This window comes from Ruditapes philippinarum, unplaced genomic scaffold (assembly GCF_026571515.1).
Source record: "Ruditapes philippinarum isolate M1 unplaced genomic scaffold, ASM2657151v2 ctg34_1_1_1_1, whole genome shotgun sequence".
Lineage (NCBI taxonomy): Eukaryota > Metazoa > Mollusca > Bivalvia > Venerida > Veneridae > Ruditapes > Ruditapes philippinarum.
In genome coordinates this window covers 508,707-530,306 of record NW_026863663.1, presented here as the reverse complement: position 1 = coordinate 530,306, position 21,600 = coordinate 508,707, and the positions used below count along the sequence as shown (strand labels likewise).

The window sequence follows — 21,600 nt, the reverse complement described above, 5'->3', positions numbered from 1 at the left end:
TTGTTTTGCATGTAAGATTGAAATATATTTCACTGAGTGAACACTAGATGCAATATTTCACGAGTGGCGTAGCCACGAGTGAAAATAGAATAGCTGGTGTTCACGAATGAAATATATTTCAATCTTATATGTAAAACAAATAAATTTTCATTTTATTTCATGCTTTTTTAAGTGATTTAAAATATTCTTTAATGATTTTGACGCGTAACATCGCGCATTCCCCTTGGTGACGTCACCAAATCATGAGGTCACATCATCAATTTTGAAATATATAGTTCTGTTAATTTTTTCTAATTTTGTAAAATATTTAACATGGTGTATGGTGACAACGACTTTCTTTTCCTAAAGAAGCAACATTTACTTATGACGGCATTTATTTCTGCCTGTTATTCCATTTATTTCTGGTTTTGTTTTCATCCGCATTCAAATATAGTACAGCTACAGTGAAAATTATATTTTATAAATTTCACTAGTGGTTTATCAGAATATAATCATTTGATATATTCCAGTAAAACACCGGAAAGCATGAAATAAAATTATATAATTTTTCATTAGTTGGTGCTAATTATTCATATAATAAAGTGACTATTTTAATTGTGATTTCTTTTTCTATAAACCTGAAATTCTGTAAAGTTTAGGATTTTTTAGCCAACATTAAACCTTGACATGTAATTAAAACATTAATATCTGTGATAGAGAAAATACTCTGCTGCTGCATATTAAGAATGAAAGAATATAAATGTTGATGATTATCTCCCTTTAGTTCTTTATGTAAAACTTTCACCCTATATTTTACAAAGTATGGCATTAAGCTTTTGAAATACCATTGTTATCTACATTATTTTAATTAAATTACTTTTTACTGACTGTTGAGTGATATATTTCAATTATAAAAGTACTTTTGTCCTAAAAAGGTTTACAATCATGTTTAAATAGTGAGATCTGGTTTATATCATTCACGGTGTAGCAGTTGTTTTAAAATTTCCTGTGATGCAGTCTAAATCTTTGTATAAAGTGATTGTTGTTACATTTATTTTTGTTAGTTGGGCATTAAATTTCTTACTTTCCAATTAAGTGTAGATTAAAATTTCTTGCTTCCCAATTAAGTGAAGCTCAAAATTGTTTACTTCCCAATTAAGTGTAACTTCAAATTCTTGCTTCCGTATTAAGTGTAGCTTAAATATTTTTTCTTCCGAATTAAGTATAGCTTTTTTTTTAAATTTCAAATGGGATACATTGTACGACTAAAATCAGATACATATAATATACATTACTATGCTTTTTATTACATATAGAGTTGTGTACAATATGTATATTTTTAAGGTCACTTTTCATTGGATTATTGTGATGTTTATATAATCTATAAACAAGGCTGCTGCCAATTTATGAAGTAAAGTCAGTCATTCTGCTATAATATGAATTTGTTATATAGATGTTTGGTGAGTTATATGGCCATTTATATATTGTTGTTTGCAATATAACCTGAGCTGTTTGGCAAGGGTTATATTGCAAACAAATGTTATATAGTGGGTCAGGTTATATAGGCATATAAGTAATAATGCATACATGTAAGTATGATTTCAGTGAAATAGACCATATGGCATTATGAAGAGTGAGGATTTTTAAATGTTTTTAAGAGTGGAAAGTGCAAGTGGTAATATGAAAGAAATTCACACTTTGAAGTGAGATAAAAGCCCATATTCACTATAGAAAGAAGCTAAATTTTGTTCTTATTCATGTAACATTATATAGTTAGTCCATTTAACTAGTCAGATGTTATCACAATAGATGTCAAAAAGTCCTTGATGTCATTAAATCTTTATCTGGTATGTTTTCTTACATTTTTGAATGTAACTGTGTGATATAATTTATATCTCATTGATATTTCAATACTTCATTTAGGAACTTATGATGAATATGTATATGCTGTATATGTTTGACTTTCAATGAAAAATTAACAATTTTTTTTTTGTTTTCAATTTTTCAAATACATGTAGTTGTTATTTCCCTTAAGACAATGAGAACTTTATTATTATGTAAATTTTTCTCTCCAGTTTTTAAAACAGTTGTTATTTACAGTATAGAGAGTGGTTGGCTAATGGTAAATGTCTCTGAACCCAGTGATTGTGGGTTTGAGCGCTACAGGGTCATAGCCATATTTAGCTGCAGTGATTAGTTTGTTGAGTGGTTCAAACAAGCTTCCAAGCTGTGGTGGTGGTGTTAGTAGTTTTCACTCCGGATCACTGCAGTTAGCCACACTGAATTGAGTACATCGAGTACAGTTCAGTCACCTCATCACTCCTGGGCAGGCCTTCACTTTCACAAGGCATTAATAACTTGTACTGTGCGAATGACCAGAAAAACAATTTCATGATCAATCATAACAAAAGTGACCTGCACCGTCCGGGAATTGAACCAAGATGGGCCGATTCATAGTCCAATGCTATACCTGTTGAGCTAACCAAACTGTACGCTTCCAAGCTTTTTCCACAATCAGACAATATATGGGGCTTCCAGGGCAGATTGGTTGAAGGGTATAAAACTATATCTAATGATTTTTTTTTTGTAAACATGATGTTGGTACCATAGTTTTATGATTGATTTGCGAAAGAGTTATTACATTACTTCAAAATCAAGATGAAATAAATATATTTGTATTAAGCAGATATTAATAATATCTATTGAATTACAAATTACATAGAGATTTAAAAATATCTCCATGATATGTGTTATGGTTTTATCTATAAGCGTTTTGATTTAGGTTAACTAAAAATCTGATTCATATTTCGAGTATATGGCTTTGATATATTTTTTAAGTTATGAATAAATTAATTTTAACTTTATATGTAAAGGAAATCTTCTGGCCTACATAGATTATACTTTGATAAATTCAAAGCTTATTTATAATGTTTTTTATAAACTTTCCTTTGTCTAACATTGAATTCAATTTTGTTTTATTTGTGAATTTTGATTCATATAAATTTTAAGGTGGGATTCCCTTCCGGCTTCCACAATCCACCGGTGTGCGATTACTGGTTATGGAACACAGGTAGCTGTCTCCTGGCGTGACTTAAGCGCGTGTCTAGGTCTTTCAAAATCGGTATACTTTGCAGACAGACTTTGCAGACAAGTTAAACATAAAGGGATTTTGCAGACCAGTTTAAGAACTAAGGGTTTTAGATTTTGCACTATAGATTTGAGACTATAGATTGTATAGAGGGTGTTAAATCTTTTGTCATAAGGTGTGATTGGGAAAGATACTGACTTAAATACGGAAATGCTAGAAATTAAAGTAGTGTATTTACAAAGAAAATATATATTTTTTAAAAGAACACAATTTGGAAGATATATGTTTGTTAATCTAAATTTTGCAACGAAAATGTTAATTGAATTTTGCCACAACGTGTTGTCTGCAAAGTCTGTCTGCCAAGTATACCGACCCCGTCAAATGGGAAAAACAAAAAAAGCATATAGCAGGTCACAAAATAAACAAGTATACCAATTCTTTTGTCATTTATTATGTATGAATTATCACAATGATGTAAATAAAGTATATAAATAATGAAAATAAATCTCTTTAATGATGGGCAATATTTAAAGATATACTATGCTCAAATTTGATATTCGAAAATATTGATAACTGCTACCTGGGACATAAGATAATCTTATGTCCCAGCTGCTACACAGTCTCTTTGTAAACATAAAATAAACAGGTTTGACTTCATACAAAGTAGATATATTATGTTAAAAATTCAACAAACTATTGGTGGTCACAATATGAATATATTGTGTCATTAAAAAAAACTGGCAGTTTTTTTTTAAGAAAAGACCAACTTTTCTTGACCAGTAATATGGAATGCAGCTTCCCATACATAGTTTATTCATTCTTTTATTCAAGTTAAACATATTCAGTTAGAATTTCATAGACTTTAACAAATTTCTGTGATTAAATTTGTTTTCACTAAAAGATGAGCATAGTATATCTTTAATAATGCAAAGTTTATATCAACATCATTCTCTGATACTAATGCACGATTGGTCAAATGAAAATATGACGTCATAATGTTATACTATTATGCTGGGACCAAAAAAAAACAAACTTTTTTTTTTGCCCAAGTATTATGTCATATATGATATGCAAAAATAAAATGATAGTATGATTGAGCATTCATGCATATTCATGCAACACCTAGTAACCATTTAACAACTAAATCAAAGCGAATGATGATCAGTATGGTTTAAAAGAAACGGATTTTATGTTTCATCATTCTTTTTTTTTTCTCAGAATGTCGAACAATTCCTAGTAATAAAAAGCAAATTGTTTAAAATACAGAAAGTTGAAAAAACTATATTGTAAAATCTGTATAAATATAGAGGAGAGATAATAATGCGTGTCAGCGAATCTGACGTTAGATTGTAAGAATTTCACAGAGAAAGTAGTTCGCATTTTGCACATTTGGCACAATAATACTCGTTTGGTACGGACTTTTCCGCGTAATTATGTATGGCGTTTTTATGTACGACCTATATGTCTAATGGGAAGATGAACACATGTGAACAATTATATATTTGAGACGCGTCACGACAAAACCAACTTAATGGGTTTGCGACCAGCATGGATCCAGACCAGCCTGCGCATCCGCGCAGTCTGATCAGGATCCATGCTGTTCGCTATCAGTTTCTCTACTTGCTATAGGGTCTGTAAGCGAACAGCATGGATCCTGATCAGACTGCGCGAATGCGCAGGCTGGTCTGGATCCATGCTGGTCGCAAACCCATTATGTTGGTTTTGTCGTGACGCGGCTCATTTATATTTAATAACGATGCAGAGAATCAGCGAGCATTAAGAATACATATTTCTTCAGACTCATTCTCTAGCTGGACCTATTCAAAATAAGTATTTTTCTTTTGAATGACCCATATGTATCATGAGTAAATACATGCAATTGTTGTAATTCCACTTTCCTTAAATTAAAATAGTTCCTATAATAAAACACATAAAATTCACATTATAATATTATGACACTTGGTCACGTAGGACTTAATATCCTACGTATATATATATTTATTATATACTTTTAAATGAAATTTTGAGAAATATTGATGAAATAAAATGCATATTTTCATTTTCCGTATTTTCACTGTAAAAATTTATTTTTCACTGCAGTGAAACATATTTTCCGTATTTTCACTGGTGTCTTGCCGGACTACTTTCTTTTAAATTCTGCCAGTACTCAAAATTTAAGGGAAAGTCTTGCAAATTTTTATATCCAGAAAGAGAAAAATGTATATAATAAACAGAAAATTCAAGTTTTTTCTATATATACATGATTTATTTTCATCTTGTGGCATGAAAATTACCATATTTCACTCGTGGCTACCGCCACTCATGAAATATTTATTTTCATACCACTCGATGAAAATAAATCATGTATTTATAGAAAAAACTTGAATATCCTCTATGTATATGAGCGGCCATATTTTATTTAATTAAAGCATATTATATATGTTTGATGCACCCAACATTTCGCCAGCAATTAAGCAAAGTACAAATTCATTAATATCGTGAACGGATGGATTTACAGATTCAGATTTCTTACCATAATATTCATAAATTGATCTGTCAAAATACATTCAAATATTCATGCATGTATCAACCAACAAATAATTATCTTTTTTATATGAAAGCACTTTCTATCTAAAGTCGAATAAACCTTAATACTGGCCTATCGCACATTATTCAATGTTCACTAGCACTAATTAAAGCATATCTTTGAGTAAATTTACATTTATAACTTATAATAGCGCACCAGACAGCTGTAATTTGAAGTATATAAAACTTTAACTTCTCTTATAGTTCAAAGAAACGTAACTCGGAGAATACTGACAAAGTTTGACGTAACACGGAGTACACAAACATTTTTGTCCGTAACACGGAGTAAGCAGGTACTTTTAGTCTGTAACACGGAGTTAGCAGGCATTACGATACGCTCTGTTTGGACATTGTCTTAAATGTTGAATGATATAGTCAAGCGTTTGGCAACAGAACTGAAATTGCTTACTAAGTTTATGTTAAGTCAATCAAAAGTGTCATATGTAGCTCAATCAACATTAAATTTGTCATTAACGTAGGTAACGGCGTCGGGTATAATTTCCGGCAACTCTTGGTATTCGTGATCCTCTGACAGTTGTCTATTAATAGGCGTTGCCGGTAACTCCCTAATCCCTTTATTTGAAACTGGTCTTTGTGCAGCTGGTGCAGGACTCCCACCAAAAAGACCTTCTAGTTTATTTTTGAAACTTTGATTGAGTCCTGAAATGAAAAGAATATATGCTCTTGGTGTCATGCTAAGTCAAGACAAAGAAACCCGAATTTAAATTAAGGGTTTAGAAGTATTATGTAATGGAAATAGGAAAAAAAATAAAATGTAAAAATAAACCCTATCATTATGATGTATCTTTATCACTGATAAATAAATTTGACTCATTCAAGAATCTGATTTATGTAAGATTTGATAAGATTAGTAAGTTTGCTACTCTTATGATTCTTGAGATATTTAAAAAAAAATTGTTGTTGTTATTCAGTCAAAATTATTAGATTAATAATTATTAGATAAGCTTAGAAATGAATTAAATAAGTCAAGAAAGAGATTTCAATTGATTCCCAAAAAACAAAAACAAAAAATGTTAATTTACATAACGTTATTGTTAGACATAAAACATAAACATCCATACAAATATAACCCACAATAAAATGGAAAAAATATCAAATTTATCAAATGATTAGATGTTAATTAAAGTGACATTATGCCCATCCATGGGTATTGACTGAACAGGTGATATTAAAAAAAAGTTATCACTTTCTCATAATTCCTTTCAATTTTATAATTTACTTCACATGAACGATAAATAACTCACTATAGGCCCTGTGAAATGTGTGTAATTATCCGTCGGAATGTATATATAACTTAAGAGTGGGGCATTATTTTTTATATATTAAGGTAGATTTCATTTTCCCCCTTAACATGTTCGATCATGTGTTGGTCAATCACCATTATAACGACCAGTTTATTGAAATATATAGTCAATTAAAGTCAATTTGACAATGAAAAAAATGAGCATAATGTCACATTAAGAAACTGACTGGGGTCATGTGCACCCGTCTGACGAATACAATGATTCCAAACTATCAAATCTACCATAAATCAACTGTGCCAGTAAAACTTATAAACCATGTATAAGATAATAAAGAAATGAGCCGCGTCACGACAAAACCAACATAGTGGGTTTGCGACCAGCATGGATCCAGACCAGTCTGCGCTACCGCGCAGTCTGATCAGGATCCATGCTGTTCGCTTACCAACTCTTTTACAAGTGTAGAAACTGACAGCGAACAGCATGGATCCTGATCAGACTGCGCGGTAGCGCAGACTGGTCTGGATCCATGCTGGTCGCAAACCCACTATGTTGGTTTTGTCGTGACGCGGCTCAAATATGCTCGAAATTAAAAATAAAATAAAATCACGATTATTTGTGCAATCTTTTGGCCCGTTTCGAGTTAAAGGCGTTTAAATGCTTTTCATTTTTAGGTCACTTTGCAAAATAAATATGATAATTCTGGAAAAAAAAGCAGCAAGCGAATGATTTGAAAATGTGTACACAAGTGATTGATATAATTATAAAAATCTCGAAAAAATATTTGCAGTCCCGTCATGTAAAAATACCGCAGTAGAGTCCCTTTAATAAGTTGAGCCAAAATTACTATTTAATATATTTGGTCTGTACATAACTTTAATTAGAATTAGAAAAGAAATGAAGGAAAAAAACCCACTGAATAATAGAACACACATAAACATTTGTTAAAAGAAAGAATAGCAGTGTGTGTTTAGTAAAAAAAAGTACATTTTAGTTTATATGATAAACTCATTAATTACTCTGTTCCCATTGATAGGTCACATAGGTTATAGTAGCCCTGATCATCTTGAAAAAAATATTTTGATTTTTGTTAAAACGTTAAATGGTAGTGTTAACATTATTATATATATTAGGGTAACACAATATTACAACTCTTACTAATACGTAAAGTTTACTTAATAAACACGTTTAGTATTGTTTATAGATAGACGATTAAAATAAACAGAATTTTTAAAACATAAAGAATCTTGAGAATGGAAAGTTGTTTACTAAATCGCAAGGATAAAGAATGTCTAACTCGTACATGGGTTTACTCGTACAAAAATTATATTTTGTTGATAATGAGCTAAAAAATTAAATGAATTTATAGTCAAAGCTTTTTTTTTAAAAAACTAACACGTTATACTAAAACTTAACATTGAGCTAAAAGTTAAAATTAATTTAGAGTCAAATCTATTATAAAACTGAACTTCAGGTGAGCTTAATAATTTAAGAATATCAACTTGAGAAAAATGAACTAAGATGTTAAGAAAAGTAAAAATAAGTCATATTTCAAATAATAATTAAAATGTTATGTGCGATTAAGGTCTGATTTTGCAGTATTCGTCACCATATTTCTATGTATTTACAGCGTGACTAACGCAGAAAGAGCTGTTTTTGCATATTTTGACTTCTTTTTGGTAATTTACATGGATCATTGTAAGCGTTGTTTGCAAAGTGCCAATTACTTTCTTTGTTCATAAATATGACTTCATTTGGTTACTTAAGCAAATTATTATAACTTATACATTAGTGTTGGTATAAAGTTTTGTATATATTCAGAACAAGTGTTACATTTTTCATATAAAATATATTAATGTTTTACATAATGCCCATGCTGAGACATTTTGTTGTTGTTGTTTTTTTTAATAGTAAAACAACCCAACTCCAAAAGAAGAATTAGAAATATACTGTTTAACCTTTGCACTCATTAATACTTACTTCCTATTGGTTTCTCTGTGAAAATGATAATTAAAAAACACAACAATGAATTGATAACAAATGATAACAGAATGAGACATATATTAGTCATAGCAAACTCACAAAACACTGTCGTGTACGTAAACATATATGCACGTTACCTACTATCTACACTAAAATATATTTTTGGCCTATCTATCGTGCTTCTATAGATACAATATCTACATCTTGTTTCCCTTGTCAACATGAACATATTTTGACCTTTCCGTTTTCCTTTTGACTTTCGACTTTTATATTCACTTAGTTTAGGTTAAAGGTCGTATGGACACTGCTTATGTTATGAGAAAATCCTCAGTTGGACATTCGTACAAAGGTCATTGCATCTGTGTCTAACCATTGACCTTAAACCATTCGGTGTAACATTTGCACGAAAGACTGAAAAACACTTGTGTTCTTAGGAACAGTTGATTTTTAGGATTGCATACGCAACTGTGCTTATGTATTCAATACAATGACAGAGATTTACATAATTTGCTTTTGCAGTCTGCAGATGACATGTTTTACCAGCCGACCAATCATTCTGCAATGAGAATCTGCGATGACACATTTTACCAACCAAACAGTCATTCTGCAATGAGAATCTGCGATGACACATTTTACCAACCAAACAACCATTCTGCAATGAGAATCTGCAGATGACACGGTTTACCAACCAACCGAGCATTCTGCAATACACCTACATGTATTATAATATTAACTATATACAAATGACCAATCCTGCATCGAGACAATTGTTTTCTGTATAGCTATAGGGTAAGTGTTTCACCCCAAAAGCTTCTAATGTTGGTTTGTGAAAGATCGGGTCAAGCTATGGATTCAAAACGTTCCTTACTTGATAATCTTAAAGAATTATGATTCAATATTCAATCATTATAGATTCTTGGATATAGAGTTTTAGTTTTACTTCAAAGAAGTACACGTTGACCTTGGTGTAAGCTAATAACATGGTGCCATAATAATCGGTTGGCTTTAAAGTTTAACAATACATGTTGACCATATATTATATAGATGATGACCGTATTAAAGGGGTATGCTCCAAATCTTAACACAAAACAAAACTCTACAATATAAACATATTGAATGTTAGTATGACGTGAACCTTTACCACAACAACAACGTGGGTGGTATTAGACAAGCTATATAAACATTATAAAAAGGCTACATTGCAGTTTGCACTGTACCTTCAAATTCGGTTTTAGAAATTGATAAGGTAGGCTCTGTTTTTCGGCGCATGTCATTTCTGCCGCATTGTGCTGGTGTTTGCACCGAGCTTTGTCTCTTTTGTTGAAACTGGACCTTTCTTTCAGCTACAACAATATTACTATAACTTTCAAATAAAATTCTTCATTTTCTAGCAAGATTTAATAACGCTTTTTAAAGTAAAGCTACCGATGTTATGCAATAACAGTTGCCCCTTTTTTGAACTTGTTGCAGCAAAATTTTGATTAACTGTCGCATGAAAATGTATAAATATTTAACTCCAAATAATGGTCCATTATTGCATTACATCTCAAAGTATACACATATCTTGAATAAATATATCAAGCAAAGTCAGAAAATCAAAATGTTTAACATTGAATTTATCAAATTCAACCTTATGATTAAGTGTTAAAACATACTTAATTGGCATAATATTTTTGGAAGTGTAAAGTAAGTTTTTTGTTGTTTGTTAAACATTTTGTATTCAAAGACTTTCATACGACACATTCCAATCGCATGTCCTTACCCGATTCCTGCTGCTGCTCGATTACGGTGTCATCATATAAATCGTCTTCCTGCACCGGAAGTCTCTGTCGTCTGTCGGAAGTTGGCTGACTGGGCGCGTTTGTAAAAGATTGTGCTCTACCAACTGTTAAAAGTGACTGATTATTAGTGTTAGAGTTAATAATCATTGATTGGGAATTTTGTAAATGTCTGCTGTTATTTGTGTTAGTAGCTTGAATGTTTGTATTAGTAACATCGACACCGTCTTCTGACAGGTACTCGTAGAGGTCATCCAGTTCACCAAGCGTCTCTGAGAGCTGACTGGACACCGACCATCTGGGTGGAAGAGAGCTTCTAGACCGGCCTTCAAACAGGTTAGTAGTTAATAAACGTGTTAGTAAGTTAGTAAATGACAAATATTATACACGAGAAAATATATCATAAGTTAAGTATGTGTTTTGTATATGTACAAGCCCAATAAAGAATTGGTTATATCATGCAATTTTATTGTAGCGCTGTGATACGCCTCTATATCTTTTACACAAAATAGCAGTAAATTACGACGTAAATGCAACTGGTAATACCATTAAAAAGCCTGATTTAAAGGAATATGAATATATTTCTTTTTTCGATTTAAGGAGACTGGAATACCTATCCGTTAATGTTTTCTTGATTTAAAATGCTATGTCTTTCTAAGCTCAAATGCAAATTTTAACAATGAAATGCAATGCCATTAATGATGATACACATCTAAAAATAGTAATATATCTAAAATGTAATCTAAATTTTATAAAGCCAGTAAGGATATGAGCTCATTTACTTGATATCAATCATTGCTATCAAATTAGTGAATAATGAAATGAATATACTTATGTACCCGCTTTATGCTGTGCTGGTGAATTTGAGGAAGACGATTCGAATCTATTTCTAAGAGTAGAAACGCCACCTTGTGTCGAATCATCAATGCCTGCAACAGGTTCTTCTTTTACACTAACACTAACACCGGCTACACTTTCCGGTCTTTTAGTCTGATTTTGTAAAGATACACTCTGTTTTGGTGTTCCCCACGTGGGGAAATTTTTCGGCGAATCAGGAGATCGCATAGATCTAAGTTGGTTTTCACTAAGTGATTTTGACACCGTTGGTCTGTTTTGAGTGGCACTTGTATGATTTGAGGCAACGGAAGAACTATTTCTAAGATTAACGGAAGGAGATGATGTGTGTGATAAAGCACTTAAGCCCGTGGATGATGCCTTGGGTATTGAATTCCTTGTGCTGGCAGAAGATGGTGATGACACTATATATGAAATTAATGTTCACGATTAAAGTAAGTTTTTTTTTCTATTCATATTTATATTCGTAAAAATAAGTAATAACACTATTAGAATTGTTGCTATTAAAATGCAAAGAAATGTGCACAAGTGAAGGAATGCAAATATTATTTATAATTTATGTGCAACACTGTTAGTCTTCAAACTTTTACTTATTTCTACATCATCATAATTTTTAAAATTCTATTAAAAATCTTTTTCAAACAATACAAGTAAAGTTTTCAGTAAAAGATACATTCTTGAAGGAAAGGTATAGCGATGTACAGAAGAAAAACATTGCAAGCCATTTTTTCTCGCCATTTTAGTATGAACAGTAATAAATTGGTCATTTCAGACAAATTGGTCTTTAAAATCTTGAAATTTTGGCACACAAAGAAACTGATACGTCTAAGAAGAAGAAATGGATATTTTTACAAACCAATTGGATCTCGAGGCGCTGGGGGAGCTACAGGCAAAGCATCTAAAGCTGGATCTACATGTCCTAAGAGTAAAAAAGAAAGGATAAGAGGGACGTGACAGCTTTGTAGTACACCTTTGTTAATGTTAAAAGAACTAAGCGCTTGTAGTACACATTGTTACGTTTAAAGTGAAGCCGATAATGTAGCAATCATATGACGACTTCTGGTTGACGAATACCTCTGTGTATCAGTTTTAATTACAAGCGGAAACAAAAACCTAAGTAAAACCATCAACCTGTCTATAGCTTGATAATTTTATTTCATGACAGAAACCACATGAGGTCCACTTGACGTTAGATGAAGCTTTTCAGCACACCAATAGAAAAGACAAGTATCATAATTAAAATTGCTATAACGTTTTGCCAGTAAACATTTTGGGAATATTTGAAAGTGGCTATAATAAAAAGACACAGTTTAAACACATGTACCGCTATGACATTTTCCCGCTGCAGAAGATAGTTTGTACAATGCCAACATAGTGTAAAATATACGATAAAGATTGTTGTTGAAGAAATCTAACTTATTAACATGATATAGATATAACCACCAAAATAAGGGCAGATTGAGAAATGCTTGAGGAAATAAAACGTAAGCTAAGACAAATGTAATATTTAATCATTGCTAATCCCAGTAACAAATGGATAACATCTAAAATAAACGATGCGACATCAAAATCAAAACTTTCTAAAATCCGTGAACTTCTGAATGTTAGTAATGACAGTGGATAAACTTGAAGCATTTGCAACAAATGTTTTCTAATTGCATACGGTATTTAAGAAGGGTAGTCAAATAGCCAAAACTGGTAAGTTTGTGGGGTTTATTGGCAATTCTTCCATAAACGGTCGAAATTTCAGAGTAAGAGAAATGCTATCTTTGAATTGTTGATTTCAAGAAACTTTTATTTGCTTAATAATTTTCCCATTTTATTATTTAACTATTGGCTAAATTCATTACAATGAAAAATTATCAGATGTAATTATTTGTACTTGAACCGATTGATCCCGGCATCTTGAAAAATGTAAATTTAGGCAGTAATGGTCGGTCAAAATGATGTTCGGAAATCGAAAATTGCACACTACATGTATCTCTAATTTGCTATTTTTCAAACCGGAAATAGATTTTCTGACTGATAACTCCTAAGATAAGCTGGCAAACACAAAAAGAAAGAACGGAGAAAAAAAACAATTTCCAAAATCATACAGAATATCTACAAAGAAGAAATCTTGTTTTGCAATCAAAATGCACACTATAATGAGAGCATATATAAAAGTGATGAACTACATAGACATAATTATATATTTACCTGAAGCAGGATTTACATTTACATATGAACGGGGCGGCGCTGGAACTTGATGCGCGGTAGGAGGTGGCGGCGGCGGTATAGGACAGACTGGTGACGTCACTAAAAAGCATGTATAAGAAAATAGCTAAATCTAAATCAAATCATAACTAGGAAACACATTAATATACACAGTTTAATATTTTCTATCTTTAGAAAGAACAAACAGTGAAAGAAAACATATTTGAACGCACAGTGGTACATTTTCTTTCTTTACAAAAGTACAAACAAGTGTTTTTTTAATGTTTTAATAATGAATTTAGAGCACATCCCTGAAGAAAGTAGCACTAAATTAATGTGCAATTATGATTGTGTTAAATCATAAAGTGAGCAAAATGTTAACAGCATGGCACATTGACTTCCATGCATAAAACTAAATCATTATAACTATACTCATTGCCAAAAAAAGCATAAATAGCCAAAGAATATTCATCATTCAATTAACTTTGTAGAAACTGTGACATGTTTCAAAAATAAAAATAAGTTTAAAAAAAAGATGGCAAGTTTGGCATTTTTGGAACATAGAAATTGGTTTGGGTAGGTGAATGGGGGTTCATTCCAACTTAAATCGTCGCATGTACCTGCAATTTAAGTATATGGGTGGATGGATGGGGTTCAGTCAAATCTTAGTATAAACATTTGTCTGTATTTGAATTCTTAAAAGAACTAAGAAATGTAAAAAGAAAATGTGAAAACGAAAATACCTCCTTTCTTGCTTGAAGATGAGTTAACATACACTGAATTTCGCTCAAACCCACTTTCAAAGCCACTTAACATAGTGTCAAATTTCTCAATTTGATCTGAAATAGCAAAACACAAATGTAACTCTTGATCATTATAAAGATAGTATTATTTCTGGAATTTCTGTTGGTTAGTAAAGGTATGACACTTTGATAGTCATTTAAGGAGGAAAAAGTGGAAAGCGAATATTTGTAAAGTTTCTTAACTGGAATAGAGCAACAATTGATGATGCATGTTCGTTTAATATATATCCTGGTTTTAAGTCACGCTGACGTTGTAAAGGCAACATGTCTATTGTCGGGCTCTTATGATACATGTTTTACTTTACATGTAGGTACCACTTCGATAGAAAATACGTAATTGAGGAAGTGAAAATAATTCGTAAAGCTCCGAAAAAGCTGGAAAAAAGGCAAAATCATACTTCATTGTCTAATTGAAAGTAGAAATAATATCAAAAGCTGTAAGTTGACATTTTTGTGTTCTAAAGGCTAAAACTAAAACATTTGTTAAGCATGAAATGTCAATACATCCATATTTTTCACACAAAAAATGAGGCTCTGTGATATACATAGAGCAAATTGCATGGCTAAGTAAGTAAAATATAGACGCGATAGTTAAGTAGCTACTAGCAAAGTTTTTGAGCCTTCCAACTACACCTATATTTCTAGATATATGTGTCTCCTCATTTGGCCTATTATACTTATATGATACAATTGTATTTGCATATAACACATATAACAGTTTCGATTCCATAAATAGAAAATACAATTACTTCCAAGAGTAATATTTGACTATTGATCAGATGTTTCAGAAATTCAAATATTTCAAAATAATTATGTCCAAATTTATCAGTCCACAACAGACGCCGCCGCGTTCCTAACATGACGTAAAGAGTACCTGCTTCATGGCTTCTCTGCGTAAGCTCCGTCATAGATGGTACAGGTGCTTGTCTAGTACGGGAACCAGCAAAGGTTTTAGAATGACCAGGAATAGGTGGTGGGGTATTGATCACAGAAGACCATCCAACTGATTAACGTAAATACAATTTTTCTAAATATAGATATAACCACAAGCATTTTAAATCTATTGCAAATGTTACAGCAATGAAAGCCTTGCGATGTGTCCATTGGAGACCAAAGCATATATCTTGTCTTTAACTCATCGCTGATATTCAAAGCTTTTCAAACTACATTAAACAATGTATTTCATTTTGAAGAACAAAGGGAAAATTTAAATATTTAATGATTTGCCGACATTTACGCTTTTATCTAATCTGGCTTGTTAAGCTTTTACAACAATGTCACTTGAGAAAGATAGTTTGAAAGTTTTTTAAGCTTGAAACCATAGCCTTCTTAAATAAACGATCAGTATTTCGAGCTTTATATCGTTCGTCTTATCCAAGATTTTTTTTTAAAGAAAATAAAAACGTCGGCAAAACATACAAATATTGCAAAGAATGTAAATCGAGCTGGGTTTTATCTGTATAATATATGAAACATCAAGAACAACAGGCGAAAGGGGGACACAACCATCAATTTTACGTGAGTTAGGCGTTAAGTTATGAAATATTTAACTATTGCTCATATTCTAAAAACCGATACAATTGATAGCTGTAACTAAATAACATATGTAAAACCTTTCAAGATAATAAATGGTACCTTATTAAGACAAGGAATTTATTAAAAAAATATCTTTTACATTATTTATCTAAACACGCGTGTATTAGCATTTTTCTTTGGTGATTGTTTATAATTCTTTGCCGCTTGTGTAATATTGATGATGGATATTTCCTAATTTGACAACAAATAACTATTTTACTATCTAAAATATATCATTGAGCTTTTCTTTTACTATTGATATACATTTATGTAGCAAAAATGCAAATGTTATGATTACATCGTAGTTATATATAAACTAAAACTATTCGCCTCATTAAGTCTGTTCAATACTAAAATGCAAGCGAGGAGGAAGCATGTCTGGTTGCTGTATTTTAACTATGGCTAGATTTCTATGCTTATATTTTACCTGATTTTCTCTCATTTGCCCCAGGGGAAGGTAGAGGGCGTTGGTTCCTTAATATACCCGCAGATACAGTTTGAGACCCTTCAATATTTCGGAATCTGTTGTCGTCCGGGGGTGGGGATGACGGATGGTTGTCATAATCTGTAAATGATATTGTAACGTTTAAAAAAAGCTCGGCCACACAATTTATAAATTCTTGTTTTAGCAGAAAAAGATTCCATTCAAATAATGTATGTTGTTGCCACTCATGGATTAATTTATTCCTATAAGTTATATAGATTTAATTTAGTAAAGAAGAATCCTAAAAACTTTCAGTATCTTTTCTTTTTCTAACATATAAAAAGATAAAGTAAATAAAATACATAGTAAACTTCTCTTTTATCTTTAAAAAAAAAACTTATTAAATGACTTATATCTCCTTGAAATGACATTTGAATTCAAGTTATGCTCCTTAGAGTTTATCAAAGTTTACAGAGGTACGAGTGTGTACAGTCCATACGTGTTAAGAAACGAAAATAAATAAATTAATTAATCTACAGCTACAGTGCATCTTGTTGTTAATTTGATTAGGAAATAAAGACATAGATTTAAAAGAATAAAATATTATTAAAAGAACCAGAAAATTTTGTTGACAAGTGTACATCTTACAGTCATCTGTCCAAGATATTAATATGTAGAAATATAGAAAAACACTTTGTGCTCTCGCATAGTGGTTAATTAAGCATTAGTTCCCCTAACTTTGTGACAAGCATTCCAACATTTTCCTTAACATTTAACTATATCGTTTGTACCGAGACTTTTAATCCAATCATCATTCACTTGACACATTTTCAAAGGAATCGAACTGTAATTTAAACTAATGTATTTTATTTCTGCCAAATCCTATATCAATGCTAGCTGCTTGTCCCGTGGTCGCCACTGTCAGTGCCATTCTAGCTTTGACCATTTTTTAGTAACTCTCTTAATTAAGGACGTTAAAATGTGTCCGTCATGCAAAAAATAGTTAACAGATCAAACAGCCTTTAAAGTTGCAAACATAAATTAAATTAACCAGATTTCATACAATTTTTGTACTTAATTAGAGCAAATTTTACAACATTTATGCAGATGTATAATAATGAACCACATACATGTTTATGCTGGATAAAAGGAACAAAATATGGACGCAAGAAGACCCTATCTAACTCTTAAACTTCCTAAAGAAATGACACCTCGGTGAAAATATTGGAATACACATATCAGAAAATATGTTAACAAGCTTTTATACATAAAAGAACCAAAATGTTTAAATGCTTTTCACGTTAAGGGATATATTAAGAACAAGCATTATAGAAATTGTGTGGTTTAAATGTAATGCACCAAACTCACATTGGTGATGACGTCCGTCTTGAATAACAAATAGAAAACAAATCAGTTAAAAGTTGAAGTTGTGGTATCATTCAAAATAATAAATTTCATGTATTGTTTGTAAATACGTATCCAAACGTATTATTGTTTACGTTTACATGGTTGTTTTGTTTTACAAAGCACCAACACAATTTAGGTCATATGGCGCAGGAAAACAGGAAAGATGATTTTGTCTAACCTCGAGTGTTACAATCACCAGGGGTCAAATCTACCTCACCCACTGGAGCAGCTAAGAGATGCATAGACTCCAGTAATTCGAACCCAATCAGTCGCCTCCTACGATCAAACAGGGATAAACGGTGGATGCAATTCTCATGCCTCGACCATGAAAGGCAATCCCTTAGGCACAAGGAGTATGTATGTTAACATGCTAGTGTACAATTCTGATTTTTCTTGTTATTTAATTATTTTTTGTATAGGCTTGTAAATTCTGAATACACTGTACCACTTAGATATTGATGTTTTGTAAGAATATGTAATTAACAAGTGTTGTATGTTATAAACGATCAAATGATTCTAAACATGCATAAGGTTTGGCAGAAGACAATACTCGTAAAAACTTAAAAAATATTCTGCAAAAAAGTGAATTAAATTAACTTTCTTTACTATTTCTCTGTAAAAAAAAAACAATGAATTAATCATTTAAGAAATCCTTACTACTGTTAAATCATAAATTATGTTGACATTAACGTGTTGAAAATTTCTTTTTTCTGTTCAACTTTGAAGGAATAATCTTCTGCCATAAATCAATTGGTTCCAAAAATAGTAATTTCTTTTTCAATAAACATGGACTCATTAAACATGTAATTGTAAAATTCATAGAAACGAAGAAACGTTTACAAACAAAACAACAACTACATGAAAAATACCTGGTACTGGCTCCTCCCTCGAATCTAAAAATAATAAAACATTAATGTGATATTAATATATCACTGTGTTGACCCCTACGTATATTTTTCAAAATGTTGCATTACATAAAAATTATACATGTTTAACCAAGGTGTTTTGAAAATACACGTCAAACGCGTTTTCATTTTGATCAAAGTCTGTAAGTTCAAAACACAACAGTATAACAAAATGAGAAGTTGTCATGCAATTATCAAATTACCATGATTACAAAAGAGAGTGTGCTGATGAAAAGCAAATTGTATAGAAATAAGAAAACCGTGTAAAAAGTGTTTCAGAAAAAAACGTGTACAAATGGAAATAACTGTTATAAGTTATACATGCAGAAGAGAAAAAATTAAACATGCGTGGACGTTACGTATGTAGTTAATTTATTTACTAACCTTGTGGCGGCCATTTCCACGATTCTGGTCTTTCTGAAATTTGAGATAAAAACAAGTATTGTTTATGTTCATTCTCAACCTTCCAGATCTTAAAGAACGACTATTATTGTTGTTCATGTTGAATAAAAAAAACACAGTTATAATATCATCTTTTTAACAAACATTTACAATAAAAACATTGTTTTTCTCAAAGTAAAGTCTTCTTTAAATAACATTTTTTTTACATTGTAGCAACTCTTCAAAATATCAATGACAATGTATTTATTTTAACAACTGTGTTAAATAGAACCATCATTTAATTGGTAAAGAAATGGATACTAAGATAAGGCATTACTTTTCCTACAAAATTAAAGTATATACGAATAATACATACATAATAACCTTACAAACATGATACTAAATGAACCTTTACAATTTCAGTTTCAATACAAGCTAAATCTTTTTTTTTTTCTTTTTTCTTTTGAATTCGACAATGCAATGGCTAATTTCAGGGGCTTTATATATACAAGATAAAAAAATAAAATCTGGACATCTAACCGACTACTGACACAGAGTCAAGTGGTTGGACTTTGTACTATTAAAGATAAAACAAACAATTCCTACTAAAATGTATCTGTGTTGAATATCCAGGAGTGTCCTGTGCTAGAAATGTTGGGTCATTTACTTCAAGAGGCCGCGTGCTACCTCCAGATGTACCCACAAAGTAATCCATCACATCTTGAAGACATTTCATTGGTTGATGCTGAAATGATAAAATACATAATGTACTTTGATATATTGTATTTTTATTTAAAAAAGTTTTATTATCTAAACTGTTTAGCATGTCTTTTAAAAACATATCTAGATTCATTTTGAAAATGCAAGTCATTTCTTTATCTTTAGAGGGAATAACTTTTTGTATTGATACAATGTTATCACTACTTGATTTTTGATCAGATAACTAAAATTAATCGATCAGTTTGCTTGTATTCTAGTGGACAGTCACCTTACGAGTGATTCAGGATGCTGTTTCAGTATGGACATATTCTTTCACGCACCAGTAAATCGCGTAGGCTTATAACTAAATTATACATATCATGAATTTGATTGTTTGCTTCTATTTATTTTAAATCATAGGACTTAAAACAGTTTTTGCACCTGTTTTACATGAGTCAAATAACATTTCAAGTATACAGAGAAAACAAAATATTTTGAAAATATTTATAGATGAATCATTCGATATATTTGTTCGACCGAAGGCTTTTATTATTAGAAATGTTTATCAATAGTACTCACGTGATTTTGTACGTTAACCTTGTAACCTTGAGATGTTCGAATTACTTCGAAATGTTCAAACTCAACTCTTCCATCTCTAAAATAAGATATGCAACAAATTTGAACACGAAAGTCGCTATTTTTTTATACAAATATATAGTTATATATATACTCGTATGTCTTAAAGACAGTAAAAAAAGTCTTAGGTGAGTTGTAAAAATGATACTATCTTCACTACTTTGAACATTTTTTTATCCGAGTACGTTTAACGTAATGTCAAAAAGAACTACAAACCTCTTGTTGACATTTATTTTAGATATAACGTAACTTCCGTTACTCAAGTATGAAGTACTTTCTCGCATCAACGTGTTTCCATAGTTTTCAGTGACTGCTCTCTCCAGAACTTTTTCCGCCATTTCTCTTGAGCAATGTGGAATGAACCAACTAAAATATACCAGACATTAACCATTAAGGATTATGTACAGACCCTAAATAAGCATGTATACGAGCTAGACGAGTCGCCATATTGGCATTTTCTTAGATAATGACGTCATAGTAGGAAACACCCTCTCACGTGAAAAAAATATACTAACAAGAAACAAGCAAAATTTGAAAATTTGACCTTGAAGGTCAATGTCATTTATGGATGAAGGCCAGGGTTAGGCTGGTCTACTGAAAGGTCTTGTCCCAAGAGTTGTTGTTGTCAAGTATGAAGACAATACACCAAGAACTTTTATTATCAAGGTACAAGTTTGCGGACGGCAATGGCAACGGCATAAAAGTCGACCTTAAAAAAGGGTATAACGAAAAACGACAGTGGCTTAGCGTTTATAACAATATTACAAGAAATGAATCTATTTCAAACGATTCATTCCTTTATTTCGTTGACTTTGTATAACTCGTCCTTTTTAATCTGGACAAAGCCATTCATCATTTTTAGGGAAATTTTATCTTCTGTATTTCTTAATATAAAGCAATCAGTGCAGAAAATGACCAGACGCCACAGATGCTAAGGCTGATCTGAGTCTGTTCTGGTCATCAGTTGTCGCAAAGAGACCAAAATCACCTCAAAGGAGTCGCAACTGGCGATAAAGGGCGTGGTCAGTCTGAATCTGAGTAAA

The 21,600-nt window shown here is 31.4% G+C and overlaps 1 protein-coding gene across 25 annotated transcripts in view; it reads right to left on the bottom strand.

The window, feature by feature from the left end:
• Positions 1-5,461: 5,461 nt before the first annotated feature.
• The window catches only part of LOC132722900 (serine/threonine-protein kinase pakB-like), a 43,096-nt gene continuing 26,957 nt past the window's right edge, over positions 5,462-21,600 (bottom strand). For 2 of the 25 annotated variants that reach the window (XM_060707492.1, XM_060707511.1), the window contains 16 exons: positions 20,774-20,923; positions 20,501-20,576; positions 19,829-19,967; positions 19,226-19,258; positions 18,806-18,829; positions 17,898-17,915; positions 16,533-16,670; positions 15,405-15,533; positions 14,471-14,566; positions 13,731-13,829; positions 12,388-12,450; positions 11,516-11,935; positions 10,661-11,002; positions 10,116-10,241; positions 8,896-8,910; positions 5,462-6,313 (listed from right to left, as the gene is read on the bottom strand). In XM_060707492.1, the coding sequence (XP_060563475.1) occupies positions 6,102-6,313; positions 8,896-8,910; positions 10,116-10,241; positions 10,661-11,002; positions 11,516-11,935; positions 12,388-12,450; positions 13,731-13,829; positions 14,471-14,566; positions 15,405-15,533; positions 16,533-16,670; positions 17,898-17,915; positions 18,806-18,829; positions 19,226-19,258; positions 19,829-19,967; positions 20,501-20,576; positions 20,774-20,923 (2,080 nt within the window). In that variant the 3' untranslated portion in view covers positions 5,462-6,101. Of the gene's footprint in view, positions 6,314-7,934; positions 7,981-8,895; positions 8,911-10,115; positions 10,242-10,660; positions 11,003-11,515; positions 11,936-12,387; positions 12,451-13,730; positions 13,830-14,470; positions 14,567-15,404; positions 15,534-16,532; positions 16,671-17,897; positions 17,916-18,805; positions 18,830-19,225; positions 19,259-19,828; positions 19,968-20,500; positions 20,577-20,773; positions 20,924-21,600 lie in introns of all 25 variants that reach the window. The other 23 variants (XM_060707503.1, XM_060707504.1, XM_060707505.1 and 20 more) reach the window with 23 other exon arrangements.